Here is a 22915-nt window from a genome sequence, read left to right as displayed (position 1 = left end):
AACGCTAACGACATGCTAATCCTAAACAACACACTCCAAATTCCAAACAGGAGTGATGGATGCAATTATTCAGACCTGGAAAGCTTCATTCCGTTGAGGGCATGAGGCGGCGGGGGTGGTCTTTGGTTTGGGGTCCTTGCGGGATTATGGTCTGTCGTTCGGGTGTCCGGTGACGGCCCGTCACTGCCTCTCTTCATCAAGGCTAATATAACGCGATCATTTTAACAACACATGAAATCAACAAACTAATTAATAATAAATACAGTGATACCTTGGCTTACGAACTTCATTGGTTCCTACACACAGTGTGTAATGCGAAAAGTGTGTATACCAAAAATGTATTTCCCATAGAAAACCATTAAAATTAGAATAATCCGTTCCTAGCTCCCCATAAAACATCATTGTCTACTCTTCTAAACCTTAAACCTACACAAAATATACCTTATTTTATGTATAATAAATATGCTATGGTATTATAATTATAGAAATAAACTGTACTGTAAAATAGTCGGTTTATTTACCTTTGTGATGGTCGTTGATGGCTTGATGGAATGGAGTGGCCCGTTTCATCAGCATGAAACACTTGATGAGGAACGTAGCCTTCTTCTTTCACCATCTTGAGAAATGATCCCTTGTAGGTGCTTTCTCTGCCATAATTTTATCTTGTTCCTCATCAATTGTGTTCTGTTTAGCTGGCTTGATAGCTTTTTGCATCAAGCGTACAGATCGCTTGTGCCGGTTGTTTGTGGAGCCTGATTGATGGGGGGTATTTTGACCTTGCAGTCTACACTCTGCCTTTGAACTCTCTCACTGTCGTCTGCCTGTCTCTTTAATGTTTAAACCGCCTCCCCTCACTGCTGCGTTCTTGACCAATCACATGGTTTTAACCGAAGACTGGGGGCGTGGAATGGAGGACAAAAACAGTCGGCTACCATTTTGTTGTTAGAAGAACGGGCTCGTTCGCTAACGACAGACACATCACTCATTGTGGCGCTCCGTGTGTATCCCAAAAAAAGTTTGTACGCCAAGATAAAATTTTCATAAATGTAACATTGGTAAAGCGAAAGTTCGTAAGCCAAGGGGTTCGTAAAGCGAGGTATTACTGTACTCAGAAATTCAAGTTAAATTCAGAATGCATCCATGTCAAGTGACACTAAATCCTTCTCCATTTACACCCTGTCGACTTTCGTTCAATGAAGATGAAGCCATGTTTGTTTACTAGGACGTCATGTTAACCCGCCATACATCCGTCTTTATTTACATTAACTCCCATTTAATTCACAATAAAGCCGCTAATGTTTGCCATTTTGTTTTTAATGACGGCTGCAATTGTGGATTTTGCTAAAGGCTCCATGAGCCTCCCCAAGGAGCCCTCCCGCTGGTCCCTGGATCCCACTTAGGGAAGCAAATCGCACAACTGCTTCGCTAGCACCGCTCCCTAGCATAAATAAACCCAACTGTACACGTCAAGGCTACTAAAGTGGTTTTTATTTTGGTTTGACGTGACAAAGTTGTTTATATACACACTTTGGTTCAGTGGATCTACAATCCCAGTTGGTTAGCTCCTTAGCTAGCAAGCGCGTTTGTTGGTTGGTTCACTTTGTCGTTGGCTAGCTTGTTTGGATTTTTGTTGCGTTAGGTAGATTTTTCAAAATGTCACAAATTAATAAATGGATGAGTCGTCAAGTCATAATATTTTTTAAGTTTTTTTTTTTTTGTTTTTTTTTTTTGCAGCTGTCCGTCAAAGGCAAAGCAGGGTCGATGCGGATTGACAAGCGTCACGGCGAACTCTGACACCTCACACATCTGTGCGGGAGTCACCCGGCCTGACAGATGTCCGGCCACGATTTGTCATCATAGAGCCGCTAAATTGTGCTTTGTGCTAAGCTAAATGCTAAAAAATGATCAATGGAGGCATTTATTGTATTCTAACACACATATATGTATATATATATTGCCATTTTACGTGTTGTTAGCATATCTTAACACATAAATGTATTCAGACATATCTCTATGTCAGCTAGCTAGCTAACTTTCTCTCTGAGTTATTCCTGGTTGAGTGAACGCTAGCGCACGTGGCTGCCGCAGCTCACCCACAGAAAAACGTATCCTGTGGCTGTAAAGTGACCTTGAGAGTTTTGAAAGGCCCTTATAAATGAAACGTATGATGATGATGATTATTATTATTATACACAGACATATATGTAAGGATGTATGGCAGCACTTTTATTAATAATATAATCATCATCATACATTTCATTTTTCAGCGCCTTTCAAAACTCAAGGTCACTTTACAGTTACAGGATCAGTTTTTTTCTGTGGGTGAGCAGCGGCAGCCACGCGCGTCAGCATTTACTCAACCCGTTAACTAACTCAAATAGATGGAGAGCTAGCTAGCTAATAGATAGCCAGCTATGTAGGTAGCCAGCGAGCTAGACAGCTAATAGATAGCTTTTAGATAGCCATTAGATAGCAAGCCAAATAGCTATCTAGATAGCTAATAAATAGCTAGCTAGATAGATAGCTAGCCAGATAGCCAGCCAGACAGCCAATAGATTGCAAATAGATAGCTCGGTAGCTCGCTAGATAACTGAGATTGAATGAAATGTACAAGCCAATAGATAGCTATCTAGCTAATGAACGACTCATTACACGAGCTCACTGAAATGATTTTCAATCTTTTGTAAAATAATCACATTTTATTGTAAGATGACATTGTAAATAAATGAACAAAGGGGCAATTTGCATCACTATAATCTAAATTCGATCCTGTTTCGAGTTGTTTCTAAGATCAGACACGCGTCACTTTTTTAGCAGTCAGTGAAAAGTTCCGTAGCGGAAGTAGACATAAAATACTCTTATTTTGAAGCCCACGGTGACGGTGCGGTAGTATCCGGTTGTGCCTTTCTCAACACTAACTTGACTTAGTCTCACCCGTGTGTCTCTTTCGCTCGCTCTCTCTCTCTCCCCCCTTTTTATCTCTCACTTTCGCTCTCTCTCTCTCTCTCCCCCCCGTGCTGTCTAACTCCTCTACCTGAGACCACAACGCGACCGGCGGCTGAGGGGGCACGCAAGCAGGCGGGGGTCGCTTGGTCCTCTGTAACTTTACCGCACCCCCCCCCCCCCCCCCCTTCGCCGCCTCACTTTCACCCCTCTCTTTTATTTTATTTTATTTTATTTTTTTAATGCCGACTTCCGTTGCCCCTTTGTGGACTTCCAGACATTATTTTGAATTTAAAACCAATTTTTTGGCTATTTGTTTTGAAGTGTGTGGCTGGGGGCGGTGGCGGCGGTGGCCTTCATGGAGTACCGCGTTACCCCGAGGAGCTCCGGGCGGACAGCCGTCCTGCAGTGACCGATGGACGAACGCTGCTCCCCGGTAAGACCCCCGTCAACTTTTCGGTCAATTGTTGACTTTTTTTTAAAATGTCCTTCTTGCGTTTATCGTTTTCATGATCTTCATATTCTGGGATGTCATATGTAAAAAAAAAATATCGAAAATGGTTGTTTTGAACGCTTTTTAAACAATGTAAGCATTCGTTGTGTCGGATGACGTAAATGGATGAATTGTCAGTCAAGTCAAATGGCTTTCAACATCGCCTTTATTGTCTTTCATCAAAATAAAATAATAATAATCATCTAATTTCGCCGCCGCTGGAAATAATCACATATTCGCAGAAGGGGGTTTTGTCTTATTGCTTTTGTTTTCTTTTTTTTTTGGGGGGGGGGATTGTTTTTGGGAGTAAATCTTACAGTTGATGAGTGCAAGCTGTGCTTTTGCTATCCTAAACCAGTTCATGATTCATTTGTCGTTTATTAACGTGATGTATTATTATTATTATTTTTGGTCATATATATATATATATAGATTTAACTGCATTTATTTGCTGACATACAAATAGGTCTTGTAAATAATGATGGATTTGCTGTAGTTTTACGCAGGTTTTGCGATATCATAAATAATAATAATACATTTCATTTGTAAGCGCCTTTCAAAACTCTCACGGCCACTTTCCAGTCACATGATCAGTTTTCTGTGGGTGAGCAGCGGCAGCCACACGCGCGCCAGAAGTAGCTAATAGCTAATTAGATAGCCAGCTCGCAAATTTGCACCGATTAGTCCGAAATGAACAAATCCTACGTTACGATTACCGAAGATGGTTTTTTTTTTTTTTTTTTTTATGAAAAACATTTTTGGGGTTAAATAAATACAGTGATTGCTGCTGTGGACTGCAAATTAAATAAATACAGTGATACCTTGGCTTAGGAACTTAATTGGTTCCCAGACAGAGTGTGTAAGGCAAAAAGTGTGTATCCCAAAACTTTATTTACCATAGGAAACCATTAAAATGAGAATAATCTGTTCCCAGGTCCCTATAAAACATCATTTTCTAAGCCTTAAAACTACACAAAATATACCTCATTTTATGTATAATAAACGTGCTATGGTATTGGTATGTGGTATGGTAGGAAAGTAGCCTTCTTCTTTCACCATCTTGAGGAATCATCACTTGGAGGTGCTTTCTTTGCTATCATTTTACCTAGTTCCTCGTCAATTGTGTTCTGTTTAGCTGGGTTGATAGCTTTTTGCATCAAGTGTACAGATGCCTTTTGCGGGTTGTTTGTGGAGCCTGATTGATGGGAATTTTAACCTTGCAGTCTACACTCTGCCTTTGAACTATAAAAGTTGAAACGAGTCCAAATGTCACTGTTTTCTCTCCATTTTGTCACTCTCTCTCTCTGTCGTCTGCCTGTCTCTTTAATGTTTAAACCCCCTCCCCTCACTGCTGTGTTCTTAACCAATCACGTGGCTTTAACCGACGACTGGGGGCAGGGAACAGAGGACCAAAACAAGCCGGCTGCCATTTTGTTTTTGGAACGGGCTCGTTCGTGAACGACTCATTGTTGCAGCTCCGTGTGTATCCCGAAAAATAGTTCGTATGCCAAGGTAAAATGGTCATCAATTTAACGTTCGTCAACCGAAAAGTTTGTAAGCCAAGGGGGTTCGTAAACCGAGGTATCACTGTACTTGCAAAAATATTCACATGTACTGTTGTTCGTAACTCGAATGTTTGTAAGTAGGGGAGAGTCTCTATATAAATATGAAAAGACTACATATGTATGAAAAGTAATATACTCATGATGAGGTGGATGGCCAATTATTGGCAAGTTAACTTCCAGCGCAGGAAAAAAAAGGACTGAGCGACATAATGAGATGCACTCAAGCACGCACACACTGTGTGTGTGTGTGTGTGTGTGTGTGTGTGTGTGTGTGTGTGTGTGTGTGTGTGTGTTCATATGATGCGATGGGCAAGGAGCCTGGAAGCCAGCAAGGATTCCAGAGCTGCTTCATTTTGAGGCTTTTTCCCTTTTTTTGGGTGTACATCAGTCAGCCATTACACACCCTAACACACACACACACACACACACACACACACACACACACACACACACACACACACACACACACACACACGGACAAGAAAGCAATGTTGCTACGCAGTTAAAAGCATAGCGAGGAATGCTTTGAAATGAAAAACTGTGCTGACAATAGCACCCAGGCGGCAGCCATTTTCTATTGACAATCTATTAGCGACTGTATCCTGTGACTGTAAAGTGACCTTGAGAGTTTTGAAAGTTGCTTATAAATGAATGCATTATTATTATTATTATTATTGTATCTATTAGCTAACTAGCTACTTAACTCTTTATTTGCTATCTATTAGGCATAGTGTAGACCGCAAGGTTAAAATATCCCATCAATCAGGCTCCACCAATAACCCCCGCTCAAGCCATCTGTACACTTGATGCAAAAAGCTATCAAGCCAGCTAAACAGAACACAATTGATGAGGAACTAGGTAAAATGATGGCAGAGAAAGCACCTACAAGGGATCATTCCTCAAGATGGTGAAAGAAGAAGGCTACGTTCCTTATCAAGTGTTTAATACTGATGAAACCGGCCACTCCATTTCATCAACAACCACCACAAAGGTCAATAAAACCACTTTATTATACTGTAGAGTTTATTTATTTAATTATAATACCATAGCACATTTATTATACATAAATTAAGGCATATTTTGTGTAGTTTTAAGGATTAGAAAGTAAAAAAATTGGTTTTATGGTGACCTGGGAACGGATTATTCTCATTTTAATGGTTTCCTATGGGAAATTAAGTTTTGGGATACACACTTTTTGCCTTACACACTCTCATTTGTCATTCTCATCCCTGTACGAATCAAGGTCATATACCCCCTCCCCCCCCCCCAAAAAAAAAAGGCCGCTGAAGGCCTCAACCACGTACCAATCGTACGTCGGTCTTTCCAGGTCGCCCCGGTCATGACGGACCCCCCGGAGCCTGAGCCGCACGACGGGGGCCCCTCGGCGGAGCGCGGCGGGCCGAACCGGGAGGGCGGAGTCAAGGTGTCGGTGGAAGGGGAGGGGCATCGACGGAGCAGTAGCGACGATGAAGACGAGAAGGAAGAGGAGGAAGAGGAGCTGCCGTACCCCTCGCTCGCCCCCGTCGTCCTGTTGGCGTTGTCGCAAAGCAGCCCCCCCAGGTCGTGGTGCCTCCGGGCCGTCTGCCACCCATATCCTTCCGTCGTCAGCGGGGAATTCGGGTGAGTCGGGTCGTGGGGGTCGGGGGTCAACCTGCCGAGGAAGAGTTGCCGGTAGTGTGTGTGTGTGTTGTATGACTACTCTTGTGAGGACCACTAACATTTTATACCATAATAATAATAATACATTTCATTTATTAAAGTGCCTTTCAAAACTCTCAACGTCACTTTACAGTCACAGGACAAGTTTTTTTGTGTGCGTGAGCAGTGGCAGCCACACGCGCCAGCGTTCACTCAACCCCGAAGTAACTTAAATAGATTGTAAGCTAGCTAGCTAGTGAATATATAGCTAATAGCTAGCGAAAAACTTGTGAGGACCGGCCAAAAGGTCCTCACTTCTTCAAAAATGTCCTCACTATGTATGGCTGGCTATGAGCTATCTATTCGCTAGCTATAGCTCATAGCCAGCCATACATAGTGAGGACATTTTTGAAGAAGTGAGGACCTTTTGGCCGGTCCTCACAAGTTTTTCCATTGTAAAGGCTCCTACAGGGTCTATCTATGCATCTGTTCAAGTTTCAGAGAGGTCCTCACAAAGTCACCCAAAATGATTTTTTGATGTGTATTTTTACTTCACTTGGATATACACACTTTTTATTCACTGTGTGTGTTTATGTGTGTTTGTGTGTGCGTGGTTAATGAGAGGAAAAGGTTCATACCACAAAGAGTAAAACGATATTTTAAACCAAATTCACCACAGGGGTGAGGACTTTGAATGTACCCATTCAGAGTCCTCACTTTCAGCTTCAAGTCACTTTTTATTGCTTTGTTTTTAAAGAAGTGGGAAATGGGGTGACATTTAGTGTTCATATGTAACACTAGTTCTCTAAACTTTATCACCAACGGTGGTCCTCACTCCTTATCTGGAGTTATCCGGACCTCACAAAAGCTTTGTAACAGGAATGTGTGTGTGTGTGTATGTGTGTGTATTCAGGTATTTCCTCAGATGTGTCAGCCTTGGGAGCGGAGAAAAAAAAAAAGATGGCTAAGACTCCCTGATTGGACGTTTCCATGACAACCTGCCTTAATGAATCTCCAGGGTTACGTATGCCTGTCAATGTGGAGCTGAACATTTTTTTGGAGGTCACAAAACAGGAGACTTGCTGTGTGTGTGTGCGTAAAATATGAGTGACATAATTGAGTTGCGTTAAATAAATGAAAGCTGAGAAATACAGTTTGGAAAAAAAGTTCAGCAATGTTATGACTTGGCCTTGGTACATTTTTTTAATCCGGTTTCAAAATAAAAGCGTATATGTTGCCTGTAAACCGTAATTTGAAACAGTTTCCTAATTTGAAATTCCAAATTTGAAGCTTCCATTTCCTAATTTCAAACTTTTGACCTTCGTCCTTTTTAATCTTGTCCTTGCTAAACACTACAGCGATAAAGCACGTCCATTCTCGCCGTCTTCTCAGTAAAAAAATTAAACTTAAAGTAAAACCTGTATCGGAAGTGACAACAACCCAACGTTTTGTCAAGAAAAATGAAGCACAGCCATCTGCCGGTCAACTATGGGATAGCAGTTATGGACAAACGTATCAACAGCATTTACAGTGATGGAAGGAAGATGAAAGGAAAGAAAGAAGTAGAAAAACAAAATACAGGAGGTGCTGTAAAGGCAGCCAATTTCGCTGCGCCATTTTGAAGTCAAACAAATAAGAAAAAACTAAATAACAAATATTGACAACACAAAGACACAGTGGATCACAGGCATCATGGTGGAATATGCATCTGTAATTCTCCCCTCCCTCCTCTACCACGGATATCGACCAATCACGTGCAGCTTTAACCGAAGACCGGGGCGGGGTATAGAGGACAATAAAAATTTGGCTCCTATTTCCGGCTCCTTGTTAGTAACCGGCTCTCTTTGTTCACTTCAGAGATCCGGCTCTAAAAACCGGCTCGTTCGCGAACGACACATCACGAGTGTGCATTAGTGATGGGAATTTCGACTCTTTTCAGAGCGCCGGTTCTTTTGGCTCGGCTCACTAAAAAGATCCGGCTCTTTTGGCTCCCAAATGGCTCCTCAGTTTGTTTGTTTTTTTTGTTGATTAAATTAATTAACTACCAAAAATCGTGTAAAATTATGTGAAAAATGAATTACTCGTGCACAATCGCCCGACTTTGACATTGAAACGCCAATCTGTTGATAGCATGATACACACACACGCGCGCTACAAACACATACGTGGGCAGGGAATCTCCCCCGGAGTCTCTCTTCGGAGGAATCACCCGGTTGCCTAGCAACTCTGGCGTGACGACTTCACTTCCACTCGCCGATTTGTGTGTCGCTCAGCAATGTAGAACACACACATACACGTATGCACACACGTATGTACACACGTACGCACACACTCAAACTATTCACTTTCTTTCCAAACGGAATTTGAAACCCCAACTTGCATTTGGAATCTTACTTTTAACTCATTCACTGCCAGTCATTTGCTGCAAAAATGTGTCCACTCCAGTGCCAGGGTTTTTGTCATTGTCACTCGAATTCCAGGACCTACAGAATATTGAGCTTTAGGACTTCATCAACCTTCAGTAGAGCGTTAGAAACCTTAGACTCTCTTCGTTCATCTCTAGTAAAGTAGTTTTAAGGCTTAGAAAATTGTGTTTTATGGGGACCTGGGAACGGATTATTCTCATTTTAATGGTTTCCTATGGGAAATTAATTTTTGGGATACACACTTTTCGCCTTACACACTCTGCGAGCCAATTAAGTTCGTAAGCCAAGATATCACTGTACATACATATTGATTTAAATAAAGCTTTAACAACAACTGAAACAAATACACACAAAGCAAAAATTGCCAGAGGTCTGACCAGTGCTTTATCGGCACCCCCCCCCCAGACAAACCAAAACCCGAACAAATTCGTCATACTTTCAATTCCCGAATACATTCAGGAACGGCAGCGAATGAGTTCAACCGTAAAATCCGACTTGAAAACCATAAAGGACTCTTCAATCCGGAATTTTTAAAGCCCAATTTTGCCTTGAAACCCCACTTTCAAACCCCAACACTACTTGAACCCCAAAATGATATACGGTACATTGTTCCAACCCTCATTCATTTTTTTCCCTGAGGTGCCATTTACATGTACTGCTCCACATGTGAAACACACACACACACACACACACACACACACACACACACACACACACACACACACACACACACACACTAACTTATTCATCAGGTTATGAAACATTCAGGGTGTTTCCTTTTGTTGATGCGAAAAGCTGATTCTGTCACGGCTTTCTTCTTATCTCCCAACGCCATCCACTCTTCCCCCCTCGCTACATCTCTCTTCATCCATCCATCCATCCGACCTTAATTGTCTCAAACTGAGCCGGTGGTCTTGTTGTCGTCCCCCCATTAATGTGGGAAAAATTTGGAAACCGAAAAAAAACCCAAAAAGCAAGAAGTCTGCCATTTTGTTTCAAAGCGGCCATTTTGGCTCACAAACCCATTCCAATAAGTTCCCAAGAATTGACTTCTCGAAGCGAATTCCATTGACACGCAATTTGCACACCTGTTTCCCCCGTATTTCATACGTCTTTTTTATCATTTCATTTTTATTTACGGCGTGCTACAACTTTTATACAAGAATTGTCATCATTTGTAAGGGCAGCTCTTAGCCAAGGTTGACAAGTATGAATTTGTGAGGCATCTCTCTCATTAACAAACACATCAAAACAACCCCCCACGTCCCGCCCACTCCAAAAACAACGACAAGTCTGCCATTTTGTTTGGAAGCGGCCATTTTGGCTCACTTACCCCGTTTCAATATGTTCCCAAGAATTCACTTCTAGAAGCCAATTCCAGTGACATGCAATTTGTGAGGCATCTCTCTCATTAACAAACACATCAAAATAACCCGCCACGTCCCCACCCACTCCAAAAACGACAACAAGTCTGCCATTTTGTTTGGAAGCGGCCATTTTGGCTCACAAACCCATTCCAATATGTTCCCAAGAATTCACTTGCAGAATCGAGTTCGAGTGACATGCAATTTTAGAGTTCTGTCTCTCTTGAGAAAACCCACCAAAACACCCCCCCTGCAGCCCCACCCCCAAAAAAACAACACAAGATATCTGCCATTTTGTTTTTAAGTGGCCATTTTGGCTTGGTAACGCCCGCCAAAATGGATGCAATAATTCATTCTGGGATGCCACTTCCCCAAATGTCACGAGTGGACCCGCAAAAACGTCTCTCTCAATGCACCAAAAACCATATTGGTTCAAAACACCTTGATAGAGATTAGACAGAATAGAAGTTATCATATTTAAAAGTGTCATGTTATATGCTTAGTGAACATGTGTGACTCGAGGATACGATTGAAGCAGAGAGAAACCTGGGGTCAATCTGAGGTCAACAGACACAGCCTCTTAAACTGTCATCTTCATCTAGGAGATCTGGCTTTGGACAGAATTTAGGACACTCCTTTATCACGAAGCAATTTACGACTTGAAACTCCTTCACAGGAAGAGCTCATTAGCCAGGTGACACATTTATCCGTCCACAGTGTCCGACCGAACATCTCTGACACAGCCATACCCGGTTTAGTTCCCAAATCAAATCTCTCCAACGGATGGTCAACCTCAAATGAGGAAACGTGATCATTTTGATCATGGCATGGTACCGCCACCAAATTTGTTGAGATGCCAAAAAAAAACACAAAGCCAAAGAGAAAATAAAGATTCCTCAAAGCGATGGACGGGGGGATCTGTACTCCCCTCGATGCTTTCAAGTCAAATGACACATGAAAAGCTCTTCGGCGAGAGGGTCGCTGCGCAAAGATCACATAGTGATGCGAGCGGGTTTGATTCATCATGTCTGCCTGACCTTTCCCACCTGTGCCGCCACGGCAAGGGGGCGTGGGGTAGCGGCGGTTGTGGAGAGGGGACACAGTGGCAGATTGAGGATGAGGGAGTAGAGGAGTATCACAGCGAGTGTCAGGACGCTTCGGCGATCGCTTAATTACTCGGCGGAGACCTTTCGCGTACGTCTGTTGACTCGGCTCGTCTTGACTGCCGTTAATGCCTCCATAACGCAGAGATGCATTTAGCTACCCCGCCCCTCCCAGGTCCGACTCTATCGCCTGTTAGCCCCTCACTTCTACCCTCGGCTTTTTCGGCCATTAGCTACGCTATATGTTAGTTGCGTGGCCATGTGTGTGTGTGTGTGTGTGTGTGTGTGTGTGTGTGTGTGTGTGTGTGTGTGTGTGTGTGTGTGTGTGTGTGTGTGTGTGTGTGTGTGTGTGTGTGTGAAAGAAGGTTACGTTCCTCTTCAAGTGTTTAATGCTGATGAAAGCGGCTACTCCATTCCATCAAGCCATCAACGACCATCACAAAGGTCAATAAAACAACAACAAACAACTTTATTATACAGTAAAGTTTATTTCTTTCGTTATCATACCATAGCACATTTACTATACATAAAATAAGGTGTATTTTGTGTAGTTTTGAGGCTTAGAAAAGTAGAGAATGATGTTTTATGGGGACCTGGGAACAGATTATTCTCATTTTAATGGTTTCCTATGGGAAATTAATGTTTGTGATACACACTTTTTGCCTTACACACTCTGTCTGGGAACCAATGAAGTTCGTAAGCCAAGGTATCACTGTACAAGTGTCCAGTTTTTTGTCTTCACATGTGAATATTGAGAATTGCAAAGCCTGACAGCAGCAGTTGGTCGGAACTGGTGGCGGTCCCTCTCCTTCTTGCAGCGCGGGTGTAACAGTCTCTGGCTGAAGCCCCACCAAAACGCAATAAATGCCTTCATTTTCTCTTTGTGGTGTGTTTACATGTTGCCCAGACCAAGGCGACGCTGAAACTCACAAGTCAGTTCTCACGGTGAGAGATGAGGGGGGGGGGGTTCCCATGGCAACCTGAGCACAGGATGACACTGGATTACCCTCTCTCTCTCTCTCTCTCTCTCTCTCTCTCTCTCTCTCTCTCTCTCTCTCTCTCTCTCTCTCTCTCTCTCTCTCGCCCCTCGCCCCCTTCTCCTCTTTAGCTTCGTTCGCTGTGTCTCAAGGGTGATAAAGGATTGTGCTCTCATTAATTTTTTTCCCGCCCTCTTGAGAGCAACGTGTCCACAAAGGAGACCACGCCGCGTGGACGAAATCCCGTCCTTGCGCCCCCCCCCCCCCCCCCCCCCCCCCCCCACCATGTTTTCCATTCGACAGCATTTGAACTATTTGGTAGTTGTTCCCCCTCACTTCCCTTCCTGTCGATGTGACACTTTTGGAGTTGAACTCTTGTCTCCGAGATGACAAACCGACTTCAAATGTCGCCCCTCCCCCCCCCAGCATCAAAACACCCCCGCGTGTTTCACACCCGCTTGCCTCGGATTGGCGTGAATCTTTAAAAAGGTGTCAGAATGTCTCGTGACGAGTCATGAGGCTGTGTGAAGCGTCGCAGGTAGCCATGTCGGTCACGGGTAAAATAATTCGATTATGCCCGAGACGATTCACCAACACCCCCCCCCCCCCCGTATTTGCTTGATATAGGAAGCAAACGCTACGACTTACCAGGTACAGTGATACAAACTTAATTGTTTCCCAGACAGTGTGTAAGGCGACAAGTGTGTATCCCAAAATTAATTTCCCATAGGAAACTATTCAAGTGAGAATAATCCGTTCCCAGGTCCCCATAAAACATCATTTTTTACTTTTCTAAGCCTTAAAACTACACGAAATATACTTTATTTTACGTATAATAAATGTGCTACAGTATTATAATGAAAGAAATAAACTGTACTGTATAATAAAGTCGTGTTATTGACCTTTATGATGGTCGTTGATGGCTTGATGGAATGGAGTGGCCGCTTTCATCAGCATTAAACAGCCTTCTTTCACCATCTTGAGGAATGAGATCCGTCATAGGTGCTTTCTCTGCCATCATTTTACCTTGTTCCTCATCAATTGTGTTCTGTTTAGCTGGGTTGATAGCTTTTTGCATCAAGTGTACAGATTGCTTGTGCGAGTTATTTGTGGAGCCTGATTGATGGGAATTTTAACCTTGCAGTCTACACTCTGCCTTTGAACTATAGAAGTTGAAACGAGTCCACATTTCACTGTTTTCTATCATTTTGTCACCCTCTCTCTGTCGTCTGCCTGTCTCATTAATGTTTGAACCACCTCCCCTCACTGCTGCGTTTTTGACCAATCACGTGGCTTTAACCAACGACTGGGGGCGGGGAATAGAGGACCAAAACAAGGCGGCTGCCATTTTCTTGTTCGGAGAACGGGCTCGTTTGCGAACGACACATCATTCATTGTGGCGCTCCGTGTGTATCCCGAAAAATAGTTTGTATGCCAAGGTAAAATTTTCATCAATTTAATGTTCGAAAACGGAAAAAGTCGTAAACCGAGGTATCACTGTATCTAAAATGTCGTTTTTCAAAGCTTTGGGTGTGAAAAAGTAGATTTTCCTGTCCTTTGGCTCTGATTGACGTGGTTTAACCTTTAGCCGTAGCCTCCTCATGGATTGGGGAGCTGGTGTGGGAGGGGATGTATGGATTGGCGACCAATCAAAGACACACACACAAAAACGCTGATGATGTGAGATAGGGGTGGGGGCGGGGTTAATGAATGCAGACGCTCGCAAAGCAGGTCAGAGCGGGTCACGGAGGCTTTGAGGAGTGTGAATAGTAATGCGCATCGTCTTTTGCTCGGCGCCGTCGCTAAAATGATCACACGCCGAGGTGTGGACACAAAAAAATGGACCGGGCGGAACGGCTTGGTTGAGGACAAACTTACGTTTTGTGTATCCCTCACATCGCCCCTCCAACATTTTGTCAACATGGGTTTTAGTGGCTAAATTCAAGTTTAGCCAGGAAAGCTAACTTTTTATTTTGTTGTTGTTGTAGGAATCACAACACTCTGTTATTTATTGTCAATTTATGGTGTTTTGATCGCATTTTCTTCGCAATATTTTGTTGGATTAGGCTTTACGAGTCAGAAGACGGCATTCTGATGAAGTCCAGTCAAATAAAAATCAGGTTATTTATTTATTTATTTATTTATTTATTTATTTATTTATTTGTTTATTTGTTTGTTTGTTTATTTATTTATTATGAGTTTATGTATTTATTTATTTATTATTTGTTTATTTATTTATGAGTTTATTTATTTATTTATTCATTTGTTTGTTTGTTTATTTAGTTATTTATTTACCTATTTATTTATTTAGTTGTTTATTTATTTAGTTGTCTGTTTAGTTATTTATTTGTTTTTCCATTTATATTTTTGTATGTATGCGTTTGTATGGGAATTTCCGTATTTATATATTTCTGTATTTATTTATTTTTATTTATCTGTATGTTTATTTATTTGACTATTTATGTATTTGTGCGTCTATTAATGTAGTTATTTTTAAATATTTTTTAATTTTTCTGTATGTTTATCAATTTGTCCTTTTATCTATTTGTATGCATATGTATTTATGTATTATTTTTTATTATTTTTATTTATCTGTATTTTTATGTATTCGTCTATTTATTTATTTATTTTATTGGTTTGTACATTTATTTATTTATTTATATTTGTATTTATTTATTATTATTTTTGGCTGCATCTGGTCGTTACATTTACTATCCAATAGATTTGTTGTTGTTTTTTCGATTGATTTTATCACTCACCTTTGTCATCCAGAACTTGTCCTCATGGAAGAAAATAATACTAATAATAATACTAATAATAATAAATTTTATTTTAAGCACATTTCAAAGCTCTCAAGGACACTTTACAGTCACAGACAAGCATTGGTACTATAATCAATAAAATAGAACGCACTTTTAAACAACCGCCGAGTAAAAATTGGTCAGACAAGATAGTGACAACGTTAAATGAAATAAATGACATCGGTCATCGCAACGTTCTTGTTTTTCCCTCGTGGCTGTGATCAATATTTTGACGCGTTGGTTTCATTGTTGTGGTCAGCGTAATTGCCGTTTTCTCCCCCTTACTCCGCCTCCTCATTGTCGTGATCAATATTACAATTGTGACCCTTGACCTTTCCACCACATGGTTCGAGCGCATCAGCATCTTGGCCATCCTGCTCAACTGCGTCACTCTGGGAATGTTCCAGCCTTGCGATGACACACACTTCCTGTTGCAGGTAACGCGCACACGCACATACGCACGTGCGTCACTTGTGCACAAGAATCCATTTATAATTTTGTCATTGAACAACAAAATTTGGGATTCAAAATGGAACATTTCCCCCAAACAGGCGTTGGGACCTCCTTGGCCCCGCCCACCCTTGCTACAATGCTACCGAGCTAGCTATTTGCTATCTATCAGCTATCTGGCTAGCTAGGTGGCTATCCCGCTAGCTATCTCACTAGCTATCTAGCTAGCTATCCATCATTAGCTGTCTGGCTATCTGGCTAGCTATCTATTAGCTATGTATTAGCTAGTTTTTTATCTGAGTTACTTCCGGGTTGAGTGAACGCTGGCACATGTGGCTGCCGCTGCTCACCTGCAGAAAAACATCTAACAGTGACTGTAAAGTGACCTTGAGAGTTTTGAAAGGCGCTTAGAAATGACATGTATTATTATTATAACATTTATTTTTTGTGTGTGCACGTGTACAGGCACTGGACGACGGCATCTTTGTATTTTTCGCCGGCGAGATGTTGGTGAAGATGGTGGCTCTGGGGATCGTGGGCCACAACGGTTACCTAGGAGACACGTGGAACCGCCTGGACTTCTTCATTGTCATCGTGGGGTGAGTTTTGGACATACGTGCACGTACACGTGCACGTGCACCGCTGACATTAAATAGGAGCCAAAATGGTGTGTGTGTGTGTGTGTGTGTGTGTGTGTGTGTGTGTGTATGACTTGTATTGTGAGGACCATTCACATTATATACCATAATAATACATTACATTTAAAGCACCTTTCAAAGCTCTCAAGGACACTTTACAGTCACAGACAAGCATAGGTACTATAATCAATAAAATACAATCACAAATAGAAACAAGAGAGAGAGAGAGAGAGCGCTACACAGAAAATGCATTTTAAATAGGTGGGTTTTGTACATGTAGCGAGGACATTTTGGACAAGTGAGGACTTTTTGGCAATTTTTTGATGATGATACTAGTGCAGCATGTTCTACCGGAAACAAATTCCTTGTGTGTGCTACATGCTTGACAATAAAGATGATTCTGATTCTGAAAAAGTAAAACAATATTTTAATCAAATTCACTACAGGTGTGAGGACTTTGAATGTACCCATTCAGAGTCCTCACCCCTGCTGTTATTTCAGTTTCAAGTCCACTTTTTATTGCTTTATTTTTAAAGAAGTTGAAGTGAGAAATGGGGTGACATTTAGTGTTCAAATGTAACACTAGTTCTTTTCTAAACTTATCAGCAACGGTGGTCCTCACTCCTTATCTGGAGTTATCCGGACCTCACAAACCTATTGAAACATGAATGTGTGTGTTTGTGGGTGCATGCGTACACGCTTGTTTAATGCCAGTAAAATGTCAAGCGTGCGCGTGTTAGCATCTGACAGCTTTGCGGAATGGCAATGGGAAACACGGAGGAGGGGGGGGGGGGTAGTGATCCCCCCCCCCCCCCACTAAAAGCCATTGTGGTATCCCAGAGACAGGACGGCGCCTTCTATTACGTTCCCGGTGGACCTCATGGGTCAGTGAGCTCTTCTTCTTCTCTTTTCCCCCCACCCCCCATTCCTCAACCCCCCTGCAGGATGCTGGAGTACTCGCTGGACGGACACAACGTTAGCCTGTCGGCAATCCGCACCGTGCGCGTTCTACGGCCACTCAGGGCCATCAACAGGGTTCCCAGTGAGTGTATTGTATTGTATTGTGTTGTATTGTATTGTATTGTATTGTATTGTATTGTATTGTGTTGTTTATTGTGTTGTGTTGTAATATTTATATTTTATTTATTTATTTGTCTATTTGTGTATTTGTTCGTCTAATATTTATTTATTTATTCATTTATTTGTCTGATTATTAATTAATTAATTTATTTATTTATTTATTTGTGTGGGTGACCTCATGATAGATTTTATGTCCCAATGCAAAAAAATATATATACATATCTAGATACATATATATCTATCTATATCTATCTATATATCTATATATCTATCTATGAAAGATAAATAGATATATATATAGATATATAGATATGTATACTTTGTGTTCTGTAGCATATATACAGTGAGTCCTCAACTTAGGAACTTAATTGGTTCCCAGACAGAGTGTGTAAGGCGAAAAGTGTGTATCTCAAAAAAAAATTCCCATAGGAAACCATTAAAATGGGAATAATCCGTTCCCGGGTTTCCATAAAATATACTTTTCAACTAAATAAGCTTTAAAACTACACACAACATACCTTATTCTACGTATAATAATGTGCTATTGTATTGTAATGAAAGAAATACACTGCACTGTATAATAAAGTCACTTTATTTACATTTGTGATGGTCATTGATGGCTTGATGGAATGGCTTTGGAGGTCGAAGGTCAAAGGGAATTGCTGTTTGGAAGGAGAGGCGCATTACATGAGGACTGTAATTAAAGAAATAAACTGTACTGTAAAATAAAGTTTTATTTACTTTTTTGATGGTCGTTGATGGCTTATGGAAGGAGAGTCACCTTCCTGTTGGTAACTTAACCTCTGGTGCTGTTCGGTTGTGTGCTTCCGCCGAAGATCACTCCGCCAGCCGTGGAGGGTGTGTATAAATTTGACGTTTGTAAGACGAAAAGTTTGTAAGATAAGGTGTTTGTAAGTTGAGGTCTCACTGTGTATATATATATATATATATATATATATATATATATATATATATATATATATATATATATATATATATATATATATATATATATATATATATATATATATATATATATATATGTTATATATATATATATCAACACATTTTCAAGCTACACAAAGAGCCTCTTAATCATTTATTCAAAGAAAACTGTATTATTAATGCTCCATGTTGCAATTAGTAGCCAGGCGCCTTGTAAAGACGGGAAAAATCCGTCATCAACATCAAGACGGCGGGAAACTAGCGACAAACCAATTAGCCGCCGCAAACACAACGTGAAGAGTCATTTTAAATCCTTTTACTCATTATGGGATGCCAACCCCCCCCCCCTCCCTTCACGCAAACATTCCAAGATGGAATTTTAGGGCGAGAATTTGCGGCCTCGTGTTTTTGGCCATCGAACGATGCGATTCTCATTGTTAAAAATAATAATAATAATAATGATAATAATGATAATAATAATGACGATAATAATAATATAATGACGATAATAATAATATAATGACGATACTAATGATGACGATACTAATGATGATAATAATAATAATAATAATAATAATAATAATAATGATATGAAATGTAAATTTCTCCACTGCAAGACTATTAAAGGCTAATCCAATCCAATACTACTACTACTACTGCTACTCCTACTACTGCTGCTACTACTACTACTAATAATAATCTTCTCAAAATAATAATAATAATAATAATAATAATAATAATAATAATAATAATAATAATGTGTTTGATTTGTTGTGCTCGTGTTGTCAGGCATGCGCATTCTGGTGACCCTGCTGCTGGACACGCTTCCCATGCTAGGCAACGTGTTAGCGTTGTGCTTTTTCGTCTTCTTCATCTTTGGCATCGTTGGCGTGCAGCTTTGGGCGGGGCTTCTCAGAAACCGATGCTTCATGGCGGAGGATTTCAAGACGTGAGTAAAATACCTTCCAAACGTTTGTTCGTAAGTTGAATTTGTTCGTAAGTTGATTCAGTGCGAAATTTCATATGGAATGTATGTTGAAAGCTTATATAAATATGTTTAAGGTTTATGAAAGTATGTTCAAGGCTTTTATGAGTAACACTTATTGGTTTATACTGAAAGATAAACATTTAATATAATATATGCTCTATAAAGCCATATAAATAAAATATTTGCAATAGTGTATTTTTTTTACATGAGTAATTCGTTTTTCACATAATTTGACATGATTTTTTTGGTAGTTAATTGATTTAATCAACAAAAAAAAAACTGAGGAGCCATTTGGGAGCCAAAGGAGCCGGATCTTTTTAGTGAGCCGAACCAAAAGAGCCGGCTCTCTGAAAAGAGCCGGAATTCCCATCACGACAGTATTGTACTGAAAAATAAACTTTTAATGAAATATATGCTCTATAAACATATGTGCATGTAGAATACTACATATGTTTCTACAGAAATGTTCGAATGTACCGTTATTCGTAACTCGAATGTTTGTAAGTAGGGGAGCATCTATACTCGATGGAATAACTTGTTTTGAATACACCCCAAAATATTTTTGTTGGATTTTCAAAGCCAAAGTGCCGAACAAGGAAGTCATTGTCATTGTTTTGATCCGTGACTCCATTTTGTCTGCTAATATAGTTAGCATTTTTCCATTAGCGATCAACTCTTGTTCCAGGAAGTACAACGTGTCTTTCCTGAGCGTTTACTACCGTCCGGGCGCCAACGAGGACCACCCGTTCATCTGCTCGGCAGAGCGAGACAACGGCATGCTACGCTGCGCCGACGTCCCTCGCCGCCGCGTGGCCGGGACGTCGTGCTTCCTGGCGGCCGAAGACGGACGTCTCCACGGAAACGGGACGTCGTGCGTCAACTGGTACCGCTACTACAACGAGTGTCGCGCCGGCGAGTTAAACCCGCACAAGGGAGCCATCAACTTTGACAACATCGGATACGCCTGGATTGCCATTTTTCAGGTGAGCTAATGTCGGAGATGTTCGATCGGACACTGTGGACAAAGACTTGAACCCGGAAAGATTGTCTTTACTGCCGGCAGGAGACGTAGGCTTTCATGACAGACGCCTGAATTCTGCAGCCCTCTGCCAAGCTATTTATTGAGCAATAAAACATTGTCTCTTCCATAAACTGATCAATTTGTAACCTGGCTAATGAGCTCTTCCCGTGAAGGACTTTCAAGTCGTAAATTGCTTCGGTGATAAAGAGTTTCCCAAGTCCGAAATTCTGTTCAAGGCCAGATCTTCTAGATGAAGATTACAGTTTAACAAGCTGTGTCTGTTGACCTCAGATTGACCTCAGATTGACCTCAGATTGACCCCAGGTTGTCTGTGCTTCAATTGTGTATTCGAGTCACACATGTTGACTAAGCATACAACAGCATGAAACCTTTAAATATGATGACTTGTTATTCTGTCGAATTTCTATCATTTATCGAGTCTTGTTTTTAACGGGAAATGCTTGGTAGGGATCATCAAATATGTTTTTCGGAATTAGCAATGACGCATAACTTAAATGTTTAAAAATTAATGCTCGGTGTGTTTCTAATTCACCGTATTTTCCGATTTTCCAAAAGCCTTGATTTTCCTCGAAAGATGACCACGCGCCATAATGCGGTGCACCTTATGTGTGGAAAAGGTTTTTAAATATGTCATTCATTGAAAAAACATTCGACTTTTGGTAACGATGGCAAAATGAAGCATCATGAAGCAAATGAGGCTTTCCACCCAAATGCTTCACTTTTTGGCCAATGCCTCATTTACTCTGTTCCGCCGTCATGTGGAAAAAAAATGTCATGACAGCGAGAGTGATTAAACGCTACGATGGCTTTGATTTACTTACGACTTACGACCACCCGTACTTACGACCACAACCGCCAGACCCTATTTTTAAAATTTGAATTGTACGCCGCGCAAGCAGGCCGGCAACATCTACGACAATTTTGGCTAGCCAGCCAGCATCTCACGCTCACACAGCAATCGACCGTGTGATGGCGCCAGAGGGGTGGAGTTTGCGAGTCTTTTAGCCCCTGACCGAGTTCAACATTTTGAATGGATTTCGACTTACGACCATTTTGACTTACGACCGTTTGGTCGGAACGGAACTCGGTCGTAAGTCGGATGTTACCTGTATGTATATATATATATCTCTAATATAGGGCCAGAGTTACCAGCACAACTTTAGTTCACTGACGAAGCTCTTCGGATGAGGAGCAAAATGTCCGACACCTTCCAAGTGACAGCTGAAGAAACCTTTTCATCAATTGTTAATAATAAATATTTTTCTTAAATTATTTTTGAAAAAAATCCACAGGTTACTTGAAATACTAATATATTAATTTTTCAAGAAAATAATTGATTCCAACTGGAGCTGGGACACTTCTGATAGTGTGTGTGTGTGTGTGTGTGTGTGTGTGTGTGTGTGTGTGTGTGTGTGTGTGTGTGTGTGTGTGTGTGTGTGTGTGTGTGTGTGTGTGTGTGTGTGTGTGTGTGTGTGTGTGTGTGTGTGTGTGTGTGTGTGTGTGTGTGTGTGTGTGCACTCTGGCAGGTAATTACTCTGGAAGGCTGGGTGGACATCATGTATTACGTCATGGATGCCCACTCTTTCTACAACTTCATCTACTTCATCTTCCTCATTATTGTAAGTACACACACACACACACACACGCACACACACACACACACACACACACACACACACACACTATCTGCAGATCTTTGAGACGTGAAGTATGTGACAAGCTTAACGTGTCGCCGGGGTCTATTTTGTGCGGCGTAAGCTGATCGCCGCCGCTGCCTGTCACGTTGGACAAAAGGGAGCTTGGTAATGCGCGACGTTCTTTGATGTCTTACGTCGAGTCTTGAGCTGTTCCGAGTAGACCCCGAACTGCTGCGCGCAACAAGAAAAAAAAAAGAGATCCATTGCTTGCTCTACTTTACGACTTTCTCTTGATACGAAATGTTCATGTGACGGAACGCCTCCACGGGGAGACATTGTGCCAATGTATCCCATTAGTGAATAAATTAATACGGGTATAAAAATAAATGAATACATAAACAAATAAATAGTAGTAAACTGACATCTACAGTAAATCTAAAGTAAATTGACATCTACAAATAAGTAGACATCCGCATAAATAAATAAATACATACATAAATGGATGAATTGATGAATAGATGAGTCGATGAATAAATAAAAACACAAATAAAAATAAATAAACAAAAGCGCAAATGAATGATAAATAAATAAATAAATAAATAAATAAATACATAAATAAATAAATAAATAAATACAGGCATAAATACATGCATAAAAAATAAATAAATAAATAAATAAAGAAAGAAAGAAAGAAAATACGTGCATACATAAATAAATACATGTGTAAATAAATAAATTAAATAAATACATGCATTCATAAATAAATAAATACATGCATAAAAAATAAATAAATAAATAAATAAAGAAAGAAAGAAAGAAAGAAAG

The 22915-nt window shown here is 40.8% G+C and overlaps 1 protein-coding gene across 1 annotated transcript in view; it reads left to right on the top strand.

The window, feature by feature from the left end:
* The first annotated feature begins 2395 nt into the window (after positions 1-2395).
* Positions 2396-22915, top strand: part of LOC148893057 (voltage-dependent T-type calcium channel subunit alpha-1H-like) — a 53451-nt gene continuing 32931 nt past the window's right edge. The window contains exons 1-8 of the mRNA XM_089007303.1: positions 2396-3379; positions 6329-6593; positions 15656-15747; positions 16226-16359; positions 17343-17440; positions 19213-19372; positions 20097-20394; positions 21980-22072. Of these exons, the coding sequence (XP_088863429.1) occupies positions 3359-3379; positions 6329-6593; positions 15656-15747; positions 16226-16359; positions 17343-17440; positions 19213-19372; positions 20097-20394; positions 21980-22072 (1161 nt within the window). The 5' untranslated portion in view covers positions 2396-3358. The remainder of the gene's footprint in view (positions 3380-6328; positions 6594-15655; positions 15748-16225; positions 16360-17342; positions 17441-19212; positions 19373-20096; positions 20395-21979; positions 22073-22915) is intronic.

Source organism: Hippocampus bargibanti, linkage group LG10 (assembly GCF_051943395.1).
Source record: "Hippocampus bargibanti isolate YZ-2025 linkage group LG10, ASM5194339v1, whole genome shotgun sequence".
Lineage (NCBI taxonomy): Eukaryota > Metazoa > Chordata > Actinopteri > Syngnathiformes > Syngnathidae > Hippocampus > Hippocampus bargibanti.
This window is presented reverse-complemented; position numbering and strand designations above follow the sequence as displayed.